The sequence below is a fragment of the Oncorhynchus clarkii genome, chromosome 6 (assembly GCF_045791955.1).
Source record: "Oncorhynchus clarkii lewisi isolate Uvic-CL-2024 chromosome 6, UVic_Ocla_1.0, whole genome shotgun sequence".
NCBI classification, from domain to species: domain Eukaryota; kingdom Metazoa; phylum Chordata; class Actinopteri; order Salmoniformes; family Salmonidae; genus Oncorhynchus; species Oncorhynchus clarkii.
The window spans coordinates 73,665,289-73,686,416 of NC_092152.1; the positions used below are offsets into that span (position 1 = coordinate 73,665,289).

The 21,128-nt window shown below is 43.5% G+C and overlaps 1 protein-coding gene across 3 annotated transcripts in view; it reads right to left on the bottom strand.

Moving 5' to 3' along the window:
- The window catches only part of LOC139411592 (transcription initiation factor TFIID subunit 4-like), a 116,026-nt gene extending 94,915 nt beyond the window's left edge, over positions 1–21,111 (bottom strand). For all 3 annotated transcript variants that reach the window (XM_071158151.1, XM_071158152.1, XM_071158150.1), the window contains exons 1-2: positions 19,845–21,111; positions 13,196–13,356 (exon numbers count right to left, since the gene is read on the bottom strand). In XM_071158151.1, the coding sequence (XP_071014252.1) occupies positions 13,196–13,356; positions 19,845–21,111 (1,428 nt within the window). The remainder of the gene's footprint in view (positions 1–13,195; positions 13,357–19,844) is intronic.
- Positions 21,112–21,128: the final 17 nt, after the last annotated feature.

Sequence of the window (21,128 nt, forward strand, 5' to 3'; positions counted from 1 at the left end):
TGGGAGGGCTGGGCACCATGTAACACAGTACCATGCTGGTGGGAGGGCTGGGAACCATGTAACACATTACCATGCTGGTGGGAGGGCTTGGCACTAACTAACACAGTACCATGCTGATGGGAGGGCTTGGTACTAACTAACACAGTACCATGCTCATGGGAGGGCTTGGTACTAACTAACACAGTACCATGCTCATGGGAGGGCCTGGTACTAACTAACACAGTACCATGCTGGTGGGAGGGCTTGGTACTAACTAACACAGTACCATGCTGGTGGGAGGTATTGGTACTAACTAACACAGTACCATGCTGATGGGAGGGCTGGGTACTAACTAACACAGTACCATGCTGGTGGGAGGGCTGGGAACCATGTAACACAGTACCATGCTGGTGGGAGGGCTTGGTACTAACTAACACAGTACCATGCTGATGGGAGGGCTTGGTACTAACTAACACAGTACCATGCTCATGGGAGGGCCTGGTACTAACTAACACAGTACCATGCTGGTGGGAGGGCTTGGTACTAACTAACACAGTACCATGCTGGTGGGAGGGCTTGGTACTAACTAACACAGTACCATGCTGATGGGAGGGCTTGGTACTAACTAACATAGTACCATGCTGGTGGGAGGGCTTGGTACTAACTAACATAGTACCATGCTGGTGGGAGGGCTTGGTACTAACTAACATAGTACCATGCTGGTGGGAGGGCTGAGTACCAACTAACACAGTACCATGCTGGTGGGAGGGCTGAGTACCAACTAACACAGTACCATGCTGGTGGGAGGGCTGGGCACCATGTAACACAGTACCATGCTGGTGGGAGGGCTGGGAACCATGTAACACAGTACCATGCTGGTGGGAGGGCTTGGTACTAACTAACACAGTACCATGCTGATGGGAGGGCTTGGTACTAACTAACACAGTACCATGCTCATGGGAGGGCTTGGTACTAACTAACACAGTACCATGCTCATGGGAGGGCCTGGTACTAACTAACACAGTACCATGCTGGTGGGAGGGCTTGGTACTAACTAACACAGTACCATGCTGGTGGGAGGTATTGGTACTAACTAACACAGTACCATGCTGATGGGAGGGCTGGGTACTAACTAACACAGTACCATGCTGGTGGGAGGGCTGGGAACCATGTAACACAGTACCATGCTGGTGGGAGGACTTGGTACTAACTAACACAGTACCATGCTGATGGGAGGGCTTGGTACTAACTAACACAGTACCATGCTCATGGGAGGGCCTGGTACTAACTAACACAGTACCATGCTGGTGGGAGGGCTTGGTACTAACTAACACAGTACCATGCTGGTGGGAGGTATTGGTACTAACTAACACAGTACCATGCTGATGGGAGGGCTGGGCACCATGTAACACGGTACCATGCTGGTGGGAGGGCTTGGTACTAACTAACACAGTACCATGCTGGTGGGAGGGCTGGGTACTAACTAACACAGTACCATGCTGGTGGGAGGGCTGGGCACCATGTAACACAGTACCATGCTGGTGGGAGGGCTGGGTACCATGTAACACAGTACCATGCTGGTGGGAGGGCTTGTTACTAACTAACACAGTACCATGCTGGTGGGAGGGCTGGGCACCATGTAACACAGTACCATGCTGGTGGGAGGGCTTGGCACTAACTAACACAGTACCATGCTCATGGGAGGGCCTGGTACTAACTAACACAGTACCATGCTGGTGGGAGGGCTTGGTACTAACTAACACAGTACCATGCTGGTGGGAGGGCTTGGTACTAACTAACACAGTACCATGCTGATGGGAGGGCTTGGTACTAACTAACATAGTACCATGCTGGTGGGAGGGCTTGGTACTAACTAACACAGTACCATGCTGGTGGGAGGTATTGGTACTAACTAACACAGTACCATGCTGATGGGAGGGCTGGGTACTAACTAACACAGTACCATGCTGGTGGGAGGGCTGGGAACCATGTAACACAGTACCATGCTGGTGGGAGGGCTTGGCACTAACTAACACAGTACCATGCTCATGGGAGGGCCTGGTACTAACTAACACAGTACCATGCTGGTGGGAGGGCTTGGTACTAACTAACACAGTACCATGCTGGTGGGAGGGCTTGGTACTAACTAACACAGTACCATGCTGATGGGAGGGCTTGGTACTAACTAACATAGTACCATGCTGGTGGGAGGGCTTGGTACTAACTAACATAGTACCATGCTGGTGGGAGGGCTTGGTACTAACTAACATAGTACCATGCTGGTGGGAGGGCTGAGTACCAACTAACACAGTACCATGCTGGTGGGAGGGCTGAGTACCAACTAACACAGTACCATGCTGGTGGGAGGGCTGGGCACCATGTAACACAGTACCATGCTGGTGGGAGGGCTGGGAACCATGTAACACAGTACCATGCTGGTGGGAGGGCTTGGTACTAACTAACACAGTACCATGCTGATGGGAGGGCTTGGTACTAACTAACACAGTACCATGCTCATGGGAGGGCTTGGTACTAACTAACACAGTACCATGCTCATGGGAGGGCCTGGTACTAACTAACACAGTACCATGCTGGTGGGAGGGCTTGGTACTAACTAACACAGTACCATGCTGGTGGGAGGTATTGGTACTAACTAACACAGTACCATGCTGATGGGAGGGCTTGGTACTAACTAACACAGTACCATGCTCATGGGAGGGCTTGGTACTAACTAACACAGTACCATGCTCATGGGAGGGCCTGGTACTAACTAACACAGTACCATGCTGGTGGGAGGGCTGGGTACTAACTAACACAGTACCATGCTGGTGGGAGGACTTGGTACTAACTAACACAGTACCATGCTGATGGGAGGGCTTGGTACTAACTAACACAGTACCATGCTCATGGGAGGGCCTGGTACTAACTAACACAGTACCATGCTGGTGGGAGGGCTTGGTACTAACTAACACAGTACCATGCTGGTGGGAGGTATTGGTACTAACTAACACAGTACCATGCTGGTGGGAGGGCTGGGTACTAACTAACACAGTACCATGCTGATGGGAGGGCTGGGCACCATGTAACACGGTACCATGCTAGTGGGAGGGCTTGGTACTAACTAACACAGTACCATGCTGGTGGGAGGGCTGGGTACTAACTAACACAGCACCATGCTGGTGGGAGGGCTGGGCACCATGTAACACAGTACCATGCTGGTGGGAGGGCTGGGTACCATGTAACACAGTACCATGCTGGTGGGAGGGCTTGTTACTAACTAACACAGTACCATGCTGGTGGGAGGGCTGGGCACCATGTAACACAGTACCATGCTGGTGGGAGGGCTGGGCACCATGCTGGTGGGAGGGCTGAGTACTAACTAACACAGTACCATGCTGGTGGGAGGGCTGGGCACTAAGTAACACAGTACCATGCTGGTGGGAGGGCTGGGTACTAACTAACACAGTACCATGCTGGTGGGAGGGCTGGGTACTAACTAACACAGTACCATGCTGGTGGGAGGGCTGGGTACTAACTAACACACTGGTTCCCCATGGCGCTACGGGCACACAGCCCAATCTGCCAGCCTGAACCAGGCTTGACACCAGGAGGGCGGAGAATATATATATATATAGATTAGAGGTCGACCGATTATGATTTTTCAACACTGATACCGATTATTGGAGGACCAAAAAAAGCTGATACCAATTAATCGGACGTTTTTTATACATATATTTGTAATAATGACAATTACAACAATACTGAATGAACACTTTTATTTTAACTTAATATAATACATCAATAAAATCAGTTAGTCTCAAATATATAATGAAACATGTTCAATTTAGTTTAAATAATGCAAAAAAGTGTTGGAGAAGAAAGTAAAAGTGCAATATTTGCCATGTAACAAAAGCTAACGTTTAAGTTACTTACTCAGAACATGAGAACATATGAAAGCTGGTGGTTCCTTTTAACATGAGTCTTCAATATTCCCAGGTAAGAAGTTTTAGGTTGTAGTTATTATAGGAATTATAGGACTATTTCTCTCTATACCATTTGTATTTCATATACCTTTGACTATTGGATGTTCTAATAGGTACTTTAGTATTGCCAGCCTAATCTCGGGAGTTGATAGGCTTGAAGTCATAAACAGCGCAATGCTTGAAGCACAGCGAAGAGCTGCTGGCAAATGCACAAAAGTGCTGTTTGAATGAATGCTTATGAGCCTGCTGCTGCCTACCACCACTCAGTCAGACTACTCTATCAAATATCAAATCATAGACTTAATTATAATATAATAACACACAGAAATACGAGACTTCGGTCATTAATATGGTCAAATCCGGAAACTATCATTTCGAAAACAAAACGTTTATTCTTTCAGTGAAATACGGAACCATTCCGTATTTTATCTAACGGGTGGCATCCCTAAGTCTAAATATTGCTGTTACATTGCACAACCTTCAATGTTATGTCATAATTATGTACAAGTCTGGCAAATTAATTACGGTCTTTGTTAAGAAGAAATGGTCTTCACACAGTTCCCAATGAGCCAGGCAGCCCAAACTGCTGCATATCTCCTGACTCTGCTTGCACAGAACGCAAGAGAAGTGACACAATTTCCCTTGTTAAAATAATTTCATGTTAGCAGGCAATATTAACTAAATATGCATGTTTAAAAATATATACTTGTGTATTGATTTTAAGAAAGGTATTGATGTTTATGGTTAGATGGTGCAACGACAGTGCTTTTTTCGCGAATGTGCTTGTTAAATCATCACCCGTTTGGCGAAGTAGGCTGTGGTTCGATGATGAATTAACAGGCACCGCATCGATTATATGCAATGCAGGACAAGCTAGATAAACTAGTAATATCATCAACCACGTGTAGTTAACTAGTGATTATGTCAAATTTGATTGTATTTTATAAGATACGTTTAATGCTAGCTAGCAACTTAACTTGGCTCCTTGCTGCACTCACGTAACAGGTAGTCAGCCTGCCACGCAGTCTCCTCGTGGAGTGCAATGTAATAGGCCATAATCGGTGTCCAAAAATGACGATCACCGATTGTTATGAAAACTTGAAATCGTCCCTAATTAATTGGCCATTCCGATGAATCGGTCAACCTCTAATATATACATATATACACTGCTCAAAAAAATAAAGGGAACACTTAAACAACACAATGTAACTCCAAGTCAATCACACTTCTGTGAAACTGTCCACTTAGGAAGCAACACTGATTGACAATACATTTCACATGCTGTTGTGCAAATGGAATAGACAACAGGTGGAAATTATAGGCAATTAGCAAGACACCCCCAATAAAGGAGTGGTTCTGCAGGTGGGGACCACAGACCACTTCTCAGTTCCTATGCTTCCTGGCTGATGTTTTGGTCACTTTTGAATGCTGGTGGTGCTTTCACTCTAATGGTAGCATGAGACAGAGTCTACAACTGATTGCTCATCAGGAGCATGCCCAGGCGTTGTGGGGAGGTCATACAGGCACGTGGAGGCCACACACACTACTGAGCCTAATTTTGACTTGTTTTAAGGGCATTACATCGAAGTTGGAGACAGGCCAGTACATCAGAAGACGTGGAGGAGGCCGTAGGAGGGCAACAACCCAGCAGCAGGACCGCTACCTCTGCCTTTGTGCAAGGAGGAGCAGGAGGAGCACTTCCAGAGCCCTGCAAAATGACCTCCAGCAGGCCACAAATGTGCATGTGTCTGCTCAAATGGTCAGAAACAGACTCCATGAGGGTGGTATGAGGGCCCGATGTCCACAGGTGGGGGTTGTGCTTACAGCCCAACACCGTGCAGGACGTTTGGCATTTGCCAGAGAACACCAAGATTGGCAAATTCGCCAATGGCGCCCTGTGCTCTTCAAAGATGAAAGTAGGTTCACACTGAGCACAAGTGACAGACGTGACAGAGTCTGGAGACGCCGTGGAGAACGTTCTGCTGCCTGCAACATCCTCCAGCATGACCGGTTTGGCGGTGGGTCAGTCATGGTGTGGGGTGGCATTTCTTTGGGGGGCCGCACAGCCCTCCATGTGCTCGCCAGAGGTAGCCTGACTGCCATTAGGTACCGAGATGAGATCCTCAGACCCCTTGTGAGACCATATGCTGGTGCGGTTGGCCCTGGGTTCCTCCTAATGCAAGACAATGCTAGACCTCATGTGGCTGGAGTGTGTCAGCAGTTCCTGCTAAAGGAAGGCATTGATGCTATGGACTGGCCCGCCCATTCCCCAGACCTGAATCCAATTGAGCACATCTGGGACATCATGTCTCGCTCCACAGACTGTCCAGGAGTTGGTGGATGCCTTAGTCCAGGTCTGGGAGGAGATCCCTCAGGAGACCATCCGCCACCTCATCAGGAGCATGCCCAGGCGTTGTGGGGAGGTCATACAGGCACATGGAAGCCACACACACTACTGAGCCTAATTTTGACTTGTTTTAAGGGCATTACATCAAAGTTGGACCAGCATGTAGTGTGGTTTTCCACTTTAATTTTGAGTGTGACTCCAAATCCAGACCTCCATGTGTTGATAAATTTGATTTCCATTGATAATTTTTGTGTGATTTTGTTGTCAGCACATTCAACTATGTAAAGAAAAAAGTATTTAATAAGAATATTTCATTCATTCAGATCTAGGATGTGTTATTTTAGTGTTCCCTTTATTTTTTTGAGCAGTGTATATATAAATATCACGCACACACACACACACAGCCGAGAGAGGGGAGAATCGAGACAGGAAAGGGGGGAATGAAGGAGGAAATGAAGAGGGGAAAGGGGTTAGATGAAGAGGGCTCCTCCCTCCGAGTCTCTCCTTAGCAGAACGTTTTGTGGGCTCAAAGAATGTGCAGTTAGGTGGGAAGAGAATGGGGCTCACGAGGGGGGAAGAACACATTTCTCATTCACCAGCTAAAGCGTTGTTAGCTTTTTAAACCAATCAGGCAGTTGGATGATGAATGATTTAACACTTGTCGAAGGAAGGAGCTCAGCTCGGAATGCCTTCCGTTTTCCCTCACGGTCACAGGAGAGACAGACAGCCTGACAGAGAGGAGAGGAGCACCGGGAATAAACCCCATTCTCTTTCATATTCCAGCTCCTCTTGTTTTCATGTGTTGATGTTTATGTCAATGCTGGCAGCTCACTAATCTGCTATCAGTGACAGTGTTGAACCTTCGATTCACTCTGAACCTAAATCACTATAACAACCAACTCTGCAATACCTTGTTACAGTGTTTATCTCAGGATGAGCAGGTAGGAAGAAGGATAACAAGTTCAGCAACTTAAAGATAACCGTCTTAATTTCTACGGCTCATGTGAAAATAAGTCTGAGCCTACTGGTACCAGTGTCTAGTGGTGCTGAGTCCTCCAGTAACAAACACGTACTTAGGTTATTACAATGCAATTACCATTTACATTGTAACGTATATATTTTTTATAATTCTAGAATTGTATAATTTTACAAATGAGTAACAATCTATTGACTTGAAATCACACAGAATTAGAGGCTAAATACTGGCATAATGACACCCAATGGTAATCAAAGGAAGTGCAATGCATTTTTGTTCAGCTGAAGTGTGCAAGTCAAGGAAATGCTGCCCCCTGGTGGTATTTATATGTTATTGTCTGCAGGAACCAGACAGGATATTTATTTTATTTTATTTCACCTTTATTTAACCAGGTAGGTGATGAATATGAAGCAAGGGCCAGCCAACAAGAGCATACAGGTCCCAGTGGTGGGAAGTACAGTGGGGCAAAAAAGTATTTAGTCAGCCACCAATTGTGCAAGTTCTCCCACTTAAAAAGATGAGAGGCCTGTCATTTTCATCATAGGTACACTCCAACTATGACAGACAAAATGAGGGGAAAAAATCCAGAAAATCACATTGTAGGATTTTTAATGAGTTTATTTGCAAATTATGGTGGAAAATAAGTATTTGGTCAATAACAAAAGTTTTTTCTGTAAGTCTTCACAAGGTTTTCACACACTGTTGCTGGTATTTTGGCCCATTCCTCCATGCAGATCTCCTCTACAGCAGTGATGTTTTGGGGCTGTTGCTGGGCAACATGGACTTTCAACTCCCTCCAAAGATTCTCTATGCCGTTGAGATCTGGAGACTGGCTAGGCCACTCCAGGACCTTGAAATGCTTCTTACGAAGCCACTCCTTCGTTGCCGGGGCGGTGTGTTTGGGATCATTGTCATGCTGAATGACCCAGCCACGTTTCATCTTCAATGCCCTTGCAGATGGAAGGAGGTTTTCACTCAAAATCTCACGATACATGGCACCATTCATTCTTTCCTTTACACGGATCAGTCATCCTGGTCCCTTTGCAGAAAAACAGCCCCAAGGCATGATGTTTCCACCCCCATGCTTCACAGTAGGTATGGTGTTCTTTGGATGCAACTCAGCATTCTTTGTCCAACAAAGGGTATATAACAAAGTATTGAGATAAACTTTTGTTATTGTTAAGGGAATTTTTATCAATGATGACTAATTATGTATACATTTCAATCAGGACTGACTAATCAGAATACTATTATGTTACTGTATATGTACTAATCAGAATACTATTATGTTACTGTATATGTACTAATCAGAATACTATTATGTTACTGTATATGTATGAATTTTCTTTTTAATCCTAGTACTGAATATAATGTGTGTAAATATAATCAAGAATTAGAACAATGACTGTCTGTTCCTTGGTAGAAATGAATGAACTATATCGCCAGACTGGCTAGAATGCTTATCTACACAGGCTGACCTTGGCTCTAGGCGAGGTGGGAAGGCTTGAGAACTATAGAGCCTTTCTACCAGTGTCAAGAAGAGACGGAACATTTAGAAAACGCTGACGTCATTTTCAGTTTATAACCTGTGGTAAAATGTGTAATGAGCAGTACTCTCGAGAATAAACGCAGCTGGTTGATTTCAAAGGCTGGTCTCTGTCCATTTTATACCAATAAGGGTCTTACAACCCCTTATGAATTGACAGAGTGATTCATTTTAATTGGTTATTTAAACAGAGGAATTTAATTCCTGCAACAGTTATTGACCAAATACTTATTTTCCACCATAATTTGCAAATAAATTCATAAAAAATCCTACAATGTGATTTTCTGGATTTTTTTATCTCATTTTGTCTGTCATAGTTGAAGTGTACCTATGATGAATTACAGGCCTCTCTCATCTTTTTAAGTGGGAGAACTTGCACAATTGGTGGCTGACTAAATACTTTTTTGCCCCACTGTATATGGGAATTTGATGGCAAAACTCCCTTGATATCTCATTTCAGTTCGTCAAATTGCCATTCTACAAACCCTTTCTGTTCAAAGTAGACACTTTGACAACAGAGTATACAAAATCCAACTTTCGTCAAGCACAGTCAAGTTCAGCAGACAGCTCTACTGACAAGTTGTCCAACAAGAGTTGTGAAACATGTTAGTCCTCCTACCACATTCTGGATTCAATACAATAAGTTTCACAATGAATCAGAGGTGACAAAAAAATTAGCTGCATGTTATTTTAGCATTAAGGCGTGTCACATATCAGTTTGCAAACAATGTAAAAAAAATTCTAAATCTGCATACAAACATGGTCTCTTTTTTGCTTTCTTGAGTAAGGCAGCTCCAAAGTGCAGGTGTTTCAGCCTAGCTCAGAGCTTTCTGTCATGGAAGGGCTGACATAGATTTACATGATGAATTGCCCATCCAAGAAGGCTCAAGGTCATTGGCCACAGATAAAATTACGTCAAATCACGTTATATTGTATCTACCGTAGCTTTGATTGGAATGATCATGTCAAAATCATACTTTCAAAATCTTAGCTGGCAAGCTAGACAAGCAGTCATCATCATGAATCACATCGACAATCTACTGGCAAATCCTTTTCAATCATTGTCATATGAAGAGGAATTATAGATCAAATGTATCGGTGCTTATCGGCCATTGGACATAAACATTACACAACAAGTTTGAAAACGCAAATTCAACAATGAGTGGTTTGTAAGAAATCAGTGGATACCTGCACATGTCTAATTTGTGGTCCAAGTCTGGGTTTAAGGGTCTAATTTCCAAGATTAAAAATATATATATTCACACGCAATACCATGGGCCAGAAGAGGCTGAATACATTGGTCATGCTGTCAATTCAGCAGCATGACTTCTGCCGCGTTCAAAACAACTGGAAACTCGGAACTGGGAAATCTCAAGACAACTGGGAACTAAGAAAAAACGAGCTCAGACTGGGAAAATGTGTTTTCAACGGTCATCCAACTCGGAATTCCAAGTCGGGAAACTGGGTCTCTTTCTAGAGCTCCGACCTGAAGATCACTGACGTAATGATTCAACCTTGTTTTTAATCCAGAGTTCCCAATTGTCTTAAAAGCACCATAAATCCAGAGAATGCCAGACTTTGATGACAAAGTTTTATGACAAAATGTGCCCACAAGAAGGACCGCTGTGCCACCTTCCTGTTCAAGTGAGCAGCACAACAATGGTGAGTCCAAAAATGTCTTGTATGCTGCTGCATAAATTATGTAACATGACAGCGAGATATGTATACTGTAGCTAAGAAAGTAATACTAAGTGTATGTTGTGTAGTAAGCTGCTAGCAGACAGTGTACTTCACCTTAAAACATGTAGCCTATAGCATGTCTTTGAGAAATATCCTTGAATATTGTAAGAGATTTCATTGTCTGCATATATGCCCCCTTCATTTATCCTACGGTTCTGACTTGGTGTACAGGGAGAATACTGTAAGAAAGGCCTATGTTCTTAATTCTGACGCTGTACATATCAAAAGTGATGAACAAATAGTTATATTGACTATGGTCATCTTAGCTCGCTCATTAATGTCTTAATCGAAATAACGGATTGCCTCTTATCCGCTTATCATTCCCTTATGCCATAGTTTGTACATCTCAATTGTCAGTAGAAACCACATTTGTTTATGCAAGTCAGCCATATCAGCTTCACTACCATTCAAAAGTTTGGGGTCAATTAGAAATATCCTTGTTTTTAACTTCCTGACTGATCTGTCTGTCTTGAGATGTTGCTTCAATATATCCATAAAATGTTCCATCCTCATGATGCCATCTATTTTGTGAATTGCACCAGTCCCTCCTGCAGCAAAGCACCCCCACAACAATGTGAATCAATGTGCTTCACGGTTGGGATGGTGTTCTTCGGCTTGCAAGCCTCCCCCTTTTTCCTCCAAACATAACGATGGTCATTATGGACAAACAGTTCTATTACCCACAAAACACCAGTCTCAACGTCAACAGTGACGAGGCGACTCTGGGATGCTGGCCTTCTAGGCAGAGTTCCTCTGTCCAGTGTCTCTGTTCTTTTGCCCATCTTAATATTGTATTTTTATTGGCCAGTCTAAGATATGGCTTTTTCTTTGCAACTTTGCCTAGAAGGCCAGCATCCCGGAGTCGCCTCTTCACTGTTGACGTTGAGACTGGTGTTTTGCGGGTACTATTTAATGAAGCTGCCAGTTGAGGACTTGTGAGGCATCTGTTTCTCAAACTAGACACTCTAATGTACTTGACCTTTTGCTCAGTTGTGCACCGGGGCCTCCCACTCCTCTTTCTATTCTGGTTAGGGCCAGTTTGCGCTGTTCTGTGAAGGGAGTAGTACACAGTGTTGTACCCAATCTTCAGTTTCTTGGCAATTTCTCGCATGGAATAGCCTTCATTTCTCAGAACAAGAATAGACTGACGGTTTTCAGAAGAAAGTTATTTGTTTCTGGACATTTTGAGCCTGTAATCAAACTCACAAATGCTGATGTTCCAGATACTCAACTAGTCTAATGAAGGCCAGTTGTATTGCTTCTTTAATCAGCACAACAGTTTTCAGCTGGGATAACATAATTGCAAAAGGGTTTTCTAATGATCAATTAGCCTTTTAAAATTATAAACTTGGATTAGCTAACACAATGTGCCATTGGAACACAGGAGTGATGGTTGCTGATAATGGGCTTCTGTACACCTATGTAGATATTCCATTAAAAAGCTGCTGTTTCCAGCTACAATAGTCATTTACAAGATTAACAATGTCTACACTGTTTTTCTGATCAATTTGATGTTATTTTAATGGACAGAAAAATAGCTTTTCTTTCAAGGACATTCAAGGACATTTCTAAGTGACCCCAAACTTTTGAACAGTAGTGTTTTCTAAAAAGGCAGTAAATGAGGCTGAATGAACTGTTTCGTTTCCCAGACAAGGCTCTGCTGATGGTGTAGCGGTGTTAAGGATTCATGGTGCTGAAAAGAAAGCTCTGCTGTTGGGACAGCTTTATGTGGGCCCTAACAGTTTGTGGGAACCATTTGTCACCATTATAGCGCAATTCATGTATTGTTTATTGTTTTCTAGTGGCTTTGCTGGCATGCAAAAAATAAATAAAATGAATTTGCCCCACCAGGATTTACATGCTAAAATCACCACTGCAATTAATAATGTTTCCACAGGTGATAATAAGCAAATTTCTATGAAATATTTAGCAGCTCTTTAAATTTGAAAATAGGAGACCCAGAAGAGTCATTAAAATAAGGATCTTAATCCAGATCTACTGCTCTATCAAAATAATACTATATAATTACACATAAAAACACAATACTAATGTAAAATATTTGGGTCAAATACAGACCAGTCTGGATAAAAGCTTGATTTTGTTTTTTAACTGACAAATGTAACATGTCTAAACTGACATAATGTAAATCAGGTAGATTATATTTTGTTTACTAGTTTCAACCATAAATCTCTTCCAATTGTCTCAGAGGCTTCAGTAATGTAAAGTGAGACTACAGAGAGACAGTTAGGTGGCAGGCTATAACCACTTCATCTCTTTTGATATCCTCAGGGAATGTGTCTGCATATATTTGACAGTCAAATTCTTTACTACTATACCTAATGGTAGAACCTAGCTACCTAGAGCAGCCCAGTGTGTAGATTAGTCTTCTATGAAATAGATTACCTCTTCAACATCCTATGCAATACAGGCCTTTCCATCATAAGGAATATCAAATGATGAGTTTCCCAAAAGCCAGCGGCTATATACATTCAGCAACTGTTTTTTTTCAATGTAATGAACTAAATCCATCTTTTTGAATTAATATATCCCTCTGTGTAACTGATTCACTGAACAACTAAGGGCATGTCACACTGTGGTAGTGACAGTGGGGTAGTAACTCTTACCTGTAGGGTAGTTGCTCTGAAGGTGGCCCCTGCAGTGGGGGTGGCAGTTCGGGGGGAGATGTTGTTCTGGGCCTGGGCCTGGGCTTGGGCCTGTGCCTGGGCAAGGGCCTGCTGTGGGACCATCACCAGCTGACCCATCTCAGTGCGCACCAACACCATTCCTAGAGTGCAGACAGAGCAATCACACACAATATACTCAGTCAAAGTCATTACACTGACATAAAAGGCACCTGGGCTGGCTGTCAATGAAATGCACCTATTACAGTCACATAGTGACCCTAGAAAGTGACAAGGAGATCACGTTGGATTTATGAAACAGTAGAATCAATTCTGATGTTCATTCTGATTTCTTAATGCCATGTTCAATCTGCCCATGAGAGCAGTACATTCCATTTACATCAGCATCAAATAGAATGAGAAATGATAGAGCTTTTATTACACAGTGTATCTGTTACTGAACATAAACGCCTCAAACAGATTTCCATAAACCTCCTCTAGATTAACTCAGAGACTCAGAGAAAATGTAACTATATTACATTACAATGTTTTCACTAAAACACAAAAGCTACTTTAATCACTGAACATTTTGGGTAGGCTAATGGGTATGCTATAAGAGTAATGTCCAGACACAAGTAGGCCCTATGTGACTTAAAATGTGTAGATCTCTGCGGAGGAACAACTGAAACTGCAACATACCAGCCTGCATCTCCCTGCTGGTTTGCCTCTGAAGCTAAGCAGGGTTGGTCCTGGTCAGTCCCTGGATGGGATACCAGATAGTGTTGTATTTGTTTATTTTAAAATGTGTAACTTTGAGAGCATTATATGACAGTGGCAAGTCTAATCTCCACAAGAGCTGGGTGATATGGACAAAAATCCATATTGCAATAAATTGCCTGAATTGGTGCAATAATGATAAATAAACCTATAAGTTAATAAAATTAATATGCGTCAGTTTTTTTAAATCATCCTCTATACTACTACTAGTTTGATGGTTGTAGCCATCAATTGTCCCATTAACAATCACCCATATTAGTAAACTTATTTCATTTCAAACTTCACATTTCTCTAATATAGGCTACTAGCAAAATATCAGCAAAATGCCTGCGATAAGTGATCAGTATTGTCGGTGTCGATCATTTTCATATATTTTTTATATAGTCCCTATTCTTATTCTCTACTGAGTCAAAGTTTTTGGGCAGCATTCTCTACTGAGTCAAAGTTTTTAAGCCAAGTTAATAAACAGATCACCGAACATTTTGAATCCCACCGTACATTCTCCACTAGGCAATCTGGTTTCCGAGCTGGTCATGGGTGCACCTCAGCCACGCTCAAGGTCCTAAACGATATCATAACCACCATCGATAAAAGACAGTACTGTGCAGACGTCTTCATCGACCAGGCCAAGGCTTTTGACCTGGCCAAGGCTTTCGAGGTGTCAATCACCTCATTCTTATTGGCAGACTCAATAGCCTTGGCTTCTCAAATGACTGCCTCGCCTCATTCACCAACTACTTCTCAGATAGAGTTCAGTGTGTCAAATCGGAGGGCCTGCTGTCCGGACCTCTGGCAGTCTCTATGGGGGTGCCACAGGGTTCAATTCTCAGGCCGACTCCTTTCTCTGTATATATCAATGATGTTGCTCTTGCTGCTGGTGATTCTCTGATCCACTGCTTCTTTTAACTGTTTTTAAATGCTAGTAAAACTAAGTGCATGCTCTTCAATCGATTGCTGCCCACAGCCTCCCGCCCGACCAGCATCACTACTCTGGACGGTTCTGACCTAGAATATGTGGACAACTACAAATACCTAGGTGTCTGGCTAGACTGTAAACTCTCCTTCCAGACTCACATTAAGCATCTCCAATCCAAAATTAAATCTAGAATTGGCTTCCTATTTCGCAACAAAGCCTCCTTCACTCATGCCGCCAAACATATCCTCGTAAAAATGACCATCCTACCAATCCTTGACTTCGGCGATGTCATTTACAAAATAGCCCCCAACACTCTACTCAGCAAACTGGATGTAGTCTATCACAGTGCCATCCGTTTTATCACCAAAAGCCCCAAATACTACCCACCACTGCGACCTGTATGCTCTCATTGGCTGGCCCTCACTACGTATCCATCGCCAAACCCACTGGCTCCAGGTCATCTATAAGTGTTTGCTAGGTAAAGCCCCGCCTTATCTCTGCTCACTGGTCACCATAGCAACACCCACCCATTGTGCAGGTATATTGCACTGGTCATCCCCAAAGCCAACACTTCCTTTGGCCGTCTTTCCTTCCAGGTCTCTGTTGCCAATGACTGGAACCAATTGCAAAAATCTCTGAAGCTGGAGTCTTATATCTCCCTCCTTAACTTTAAGCATCAGCTGTTTGAGCAGCTTACCGATCACTGTACCTGTACACAGCCAATCTGTAAATAGCACACCGACTACCTCATCCCCATATTATTACTTACCCTCTTGCTCTTTTGCACCTCAGTATCTCTACTTTCACATCATCATCTGCACATCTATCACTCCAGTATTAATGCTAAATTGTAATTATTGTACATAGACGTTTCTATTTTTATTTTATTTTGTGTTATTGACTGCACATTTGTTTATGTGTAACTCTGTGTTGGTTTTGTCGCACTGCTTTGCTTTATCTTGGCCAGGTCGCAGTTGTAAATGAGAACTTGTTCTCAACTGGCCTACCTGGTTAAATAAAGGTGAAATTAAAAAATATATAAAAAATAATGAGTGCATACAAAATGCATGAGTAGGCCTATCCATCTGCTGGGCCAACACAGTGATATTTTTTCTTGAAGAACTTGAGTTGCTCTTTCACGTGCCTCATGCAGCTCATTGTAACAACTTTGAGAGATAAATACCAATAGAGGAGATCATGTCTGGTGTTTTTAATATGTCCTGCCATTTCATTAAACTTGCCCATTGGCAAAATAAAGTGGGGCAAAAAAGTATTTAGTCAGCCACCAATTGTGCAAGTTCTCCCACTTAAAAAGATGAGGGAGGCCTGTAATTTTCATCATAGGTACACTTCAACTATGACAGACAAAATGAGAAGAAAAAAAATCCAGAAAATCACATTGTAGGATTTTTAATGAATTTATTTGCAAATTATGGTGGAAAATAAGTATTTGGTCACCTACAAACAAGCAAGATTTCTGACTCTCACAGACCTGTAACTTCTTCTTTAAGAGGCTCCTCTGTCCTCCACTCGTTACCTGTATTAATGGCACCTGTTTGAACTTGTTATCAGTATAAAAAACACCTGTCCACAACCTCAAACAGTCACACTCCAAACTCCACTATGGCCAAGACAAAAGAGCTGTCAAAGGACACCAGAAACAAAATTGTAGACCTGCACCAGGCTGGGAAGACTGAATCTGCAATAGGTAAGCAGCTTGGTTTGAAGAAATCAACTGTGGGAGCAATTATTAGGAAATGGAAGACATACAAGACCACTGATAATCTCCCTCGATCTGGGGCTCCACGCAAGATCTCACCCGTGGGGTCAAAATGATCACAAGAAGGGCCTCCCGGGTGGCGCAGTGGTTAAGGGCGCTGTACTGCAGCGCCAGCTGTGCCATCAGAGTCCCTGGGTTCGCGCCCAGGCTCTGTCGTAACCGGCCGCGACCGGGAGGTCCGTGGGGCGACGCACAATTGGCCTAGCGTCACCCGGGTTAGGGAGGGCTTGGTCGGTAGGGGTATCCTTGTCTCATCGCGCACCAGCGACTCCTGTGGCGGGCTGGGCGCAGTGTGCGCTAACCAAGGTGGCCAGGTGCACGGTGTTTCCTCTGGCGCATTGGTGCGGCTGGCTTCCGGGTTGGATGCGTGCTGTGTTAAGAAGCAGTGCGGCTTGGTTGGGTTGTGTATCGGAGGACGCATGACTTTCAACCTTCGTCTCTCCCGAGCCCGTACGGGAGTTGTAGCGATGAGACAAGATGGTAGCAACAATTGGATACAAAGTCTGGCAAAAGAAAGTTACATCATCATGGCTACTAGTTTACTCTTCAAAATTGGATACAACAATTGGATACCACGAAATTGGGGAGAAAAAGGGGTCAAATTCAAAAAATAATAATAAATAAAATGATCACAAGAACAGTGAGCAAAAATCCCAGAACCACACGGGGGGACCTAGTGAATGACCTGCAGAGAGCTGGGACCAAAGTAACAACGCCTACCATCAGTAACACACTACGCCGCCAGGGGCTCAAATCCTGCAGTGCCAGACATGTCCCCCTGCTTAAGCCAGTACATGTCCAGGTCCGTCTGAAGTTTGCTAGAGAGCATTTGGAGGATCCAGAAGAAGATTGGGAGAATGTCATATGGTCAGATCAAACCAAAATATAACTTTTTGGGAAAACTCAACTTGTTGTGTTTGGAGGACAAAGAATGCTGAGTTGCATCCAAAGAACACCATACCTACTGTGAAGCATGGGGGTGGAAACATCATGCTTTGGGGCTGTTTTTCTGCAAAGGGACCAGGACGACTGATCCGTGTAAAGGAAAGATTGAATGGGGCCATGTATCGTGAGATTTTGAGTGAAAACCTCCTTCCATCAGCAAGGGCATTGAAGATGAAACGTGGCTGGGTCTTTCAGCATGACAATGATCCCAAACACACCGCCCGGGCAACGAAGGAGTGGCTTCGTAAGAAGCATTTCAAGGTCCTGGAGTGGCCTAGCCAGTCTCCAGATCTCAACCCCATAGAAAATCTTTGGAGGGAGTTGAAAGTCTGTGTTGCCCAGCAACAGCCCCAAAACATCACTGCTCTAGAGGAGATTTGCATGGAGGAATGGGCCAAAATACCAGCAACAGTGTGTGAAAACCTTGTGAAGACTTAGAGAAAACGTTTGACCTCTGTCATTGCCAACAAAGGGTATATAACAAAGTATTGAGATAAACTTTTGTTATTGACCAAATACTTATTTTCCACCATAATTTGCAAATAAATTCATTAAAAATCCTACAATGTGATTTTCTGGATTTTTTTTCTCATTTTGTCGGTCATAGTTGAAGTGTACCTATGATGAAACTTACAGGCCTCTCTCATATTTTTAAGTGGGAGATCTTGCAGAATTGGTGGCTGACTAAATACTTTTTTGCCCCACTGTATGTGAATGCTTGTGATGTCAGAAAAATCAAACAGATGCGTGGAACTTTCTTAGAACTGGAATGATGCATGCCATTGTGTACTGTGTTCTGTCATATTGTCAATGCCATTGAAATATACTGTATATTATATTCAGTATACCAGTAGGCATTTTTGTCACCATACCAACTGAGCAGCGAACATCTTGCTCACATGCAGTCTTGGTTGTGATCTTTGTGTTGTGTTGATAGTGGGTGTCATGAATCATGTAATAACTTTATTCAATTTCAGATATTTCTACAACATTATACAGAATTAACCTAAAATCAATACAGATGTAAAGGATATTATTTTTATTTTTTTTACAACCAAATCTTATTTTTAAATGGAAATTGGATGTTGTAGGGTCCAGACAACCTTTCATTTCACATGTTTGAGAAACTTACAGCCAACAACAAATCACTTTCTCATCTGTTTTGTGTAATATGGGGCCCCCGAAAAAGCATGAAAAAGCATGAACAAAGGCTCCAGAAACAAGCAAATACGTCCTCTTAGAAAAAAAACAAAGCTCTCAGTATAGTGACGCAGTTCTTTAGATGTTGTACACAAATTGTCATTCCAAACTCTATCCGCAATGTTATATTCCCTGTTGCACAACTCGAGCTGTTTCCCCTATCCAGCTTTCCCCTATCCAGCTCCATTCTCCATGTAGCCTGCTGCTACAGGTCTCTGCCAAAATAAAGGAAACACCAACATAAAGCATTTTAATAGCACGTTGGGACACCACGAGACGCAAGAACAGCTTCAGTGTGCCTTGGCATAGATTCTACAAGGGCCTGGAACTTCCTGTGTGTAAGAACCCATGCTTTCAGTACACTTTGTATCCATCATTTACTCAAGTGTTTCCTTTATTTTGGCAGTTACCTGTAAAATGGACAGAAATGTATCGCTCGAGCCACAACAAAGCGTCTATAATGTTGCGGACAAAGTTCGGAATGGCACAATTTCATATGTAAAATATCTAAAAGACCTGCATCACTATACTGACAAAAAAAGGAAGCATTTGTTTTTGGAGCCTTTGTTTGTGTTTTTTCAGGACCCCTATACTACACAACGAGGAGAAGAGATTTGCTGGTGGGGCAAGTTTCTCAAAAACATGTGAAATCACACAAAAGGTGTCTGGACCCTTCTATAAGATGACATTTACATCAGAAATAGAGATTTTGTTGTAAAAACGACTTCTCCTTTAAGCTGTATAGAATTTACAGATGTAATCTGTATTGACAGGTGTTTTATCAAATGAATGCTACTTTGCCCAAAGCACATTCAGAATCTGCTGCGTCTTTGGGAATCTTCAGGAAGTGAACAGGGAAATGATGAAGGAACACATCACATGTCCAGGTAATGTTTTACATTAAAGTACACAATTGATGTAATGACAAAGCACAGGGCTCTCAAAAAGACCTGCCCAGTTTCATTGTTTTGATCTGAGCAGATTTCCCCGCTCTGATTTGAAGAGAAGAGCAATTCATCCTTCTAACACCTTACCCGGTGGGATGGTAAACCCAGGAGGCAGTTGAATGGTCGTCTGTGGTTGTTGGGGGGGTCTGACAATCAGCTGGGGGGCTACAGTCCTTTGAGCCGCTGGGACTCCCGGTCGAAGCAGAGGCTGTGTAGCTGTGGCCACAGCCGGTGACGCTGGCCTTACCATTCCAACAGTTGTTGTTTGTCCAACAACATTGACAGCAGGCTTTGCCATGACATGACTTGCTGTAGTCGCCGCTGCTATGTTGGAAACAGCAGAGGGAGAGGAAACAGAGTTTATTACGGAATTGACAACACCGAACGGACTGGACATGACTATTTTGGACTGTACGGGAGCGCCCGACTTCGCTTCAGAACCCTCTTTTTTGTGGTTCACTTGCGAAGCTGCTGCACAGGTGATCGGTCCTATCGCGCCTTGTTTAACCAAGGCCGAGACGGTAGTGCCATTTCCATTATGTGCGATGCTCGCTACAATGTGACTTGGTAGTCTTTGCAATGCAATAGTAGGAGTCCCCTTATCCAGGGGAATCGCTGATTGAGTTGAAGAAATTCTGGAGTTAGATAAAGTGAAATTCGTCGTATTTACACAAGATGTAACGTCAACGGTCCGACTTGAGTTTGCTGCACTTGCAGCAGTTCCCGCCGCAGGGGGATTATTCCTTGACGTTACCGCTCCTCCGGTACCGTTCAAACTCTGTATTCCCGCGGATGCACTCCGTAACGATGCAGTTATACGTTTTCTTGGATGATCGACAATGTCTGTTGATGTCTGACCTGAAGCCAGAGCGGAACCTCGGCTGGTAGTGGTGCTGCTGATGCTGTTGACAAGCGGAGAAGTTGCTACACCACCAAATGCAGGTAGTGTTGTGATAGATGATGTTCCATGTGATTGCAAACCGCTCTTGGTAGCGTTTACTCCAGTCCCTGAAGTGGTGGAAGCTTCCTCAAAGGACGGAATAGAACTCAGCGAAGAAGATGTAACAGTTTTCTCTAAGCTAATTTCTTTAGAGTTTATCTCCTGGTGCATCCCAGCTTTATGTTGTCCTTGTTGCTGCTGTACTAGTGTAGTACCCACTTGGGCTGGTAGCGTTTTCCCTAAGTGATGGTTTGCAGTGAATGTACACCCAGCACCTCTGTTTTCCGACTGAGTATCTGCAGGGTTGCTTTGTCCAACAAGTTGTGACTCCAAAGAGCCCACTAAATCGCTCACAGCTTTTTCATCCACCTCAGAAAATAGCATATCTTCCAGTGGGTCGGAGGTGCTCGCCATCTTTGATCATAGATCGC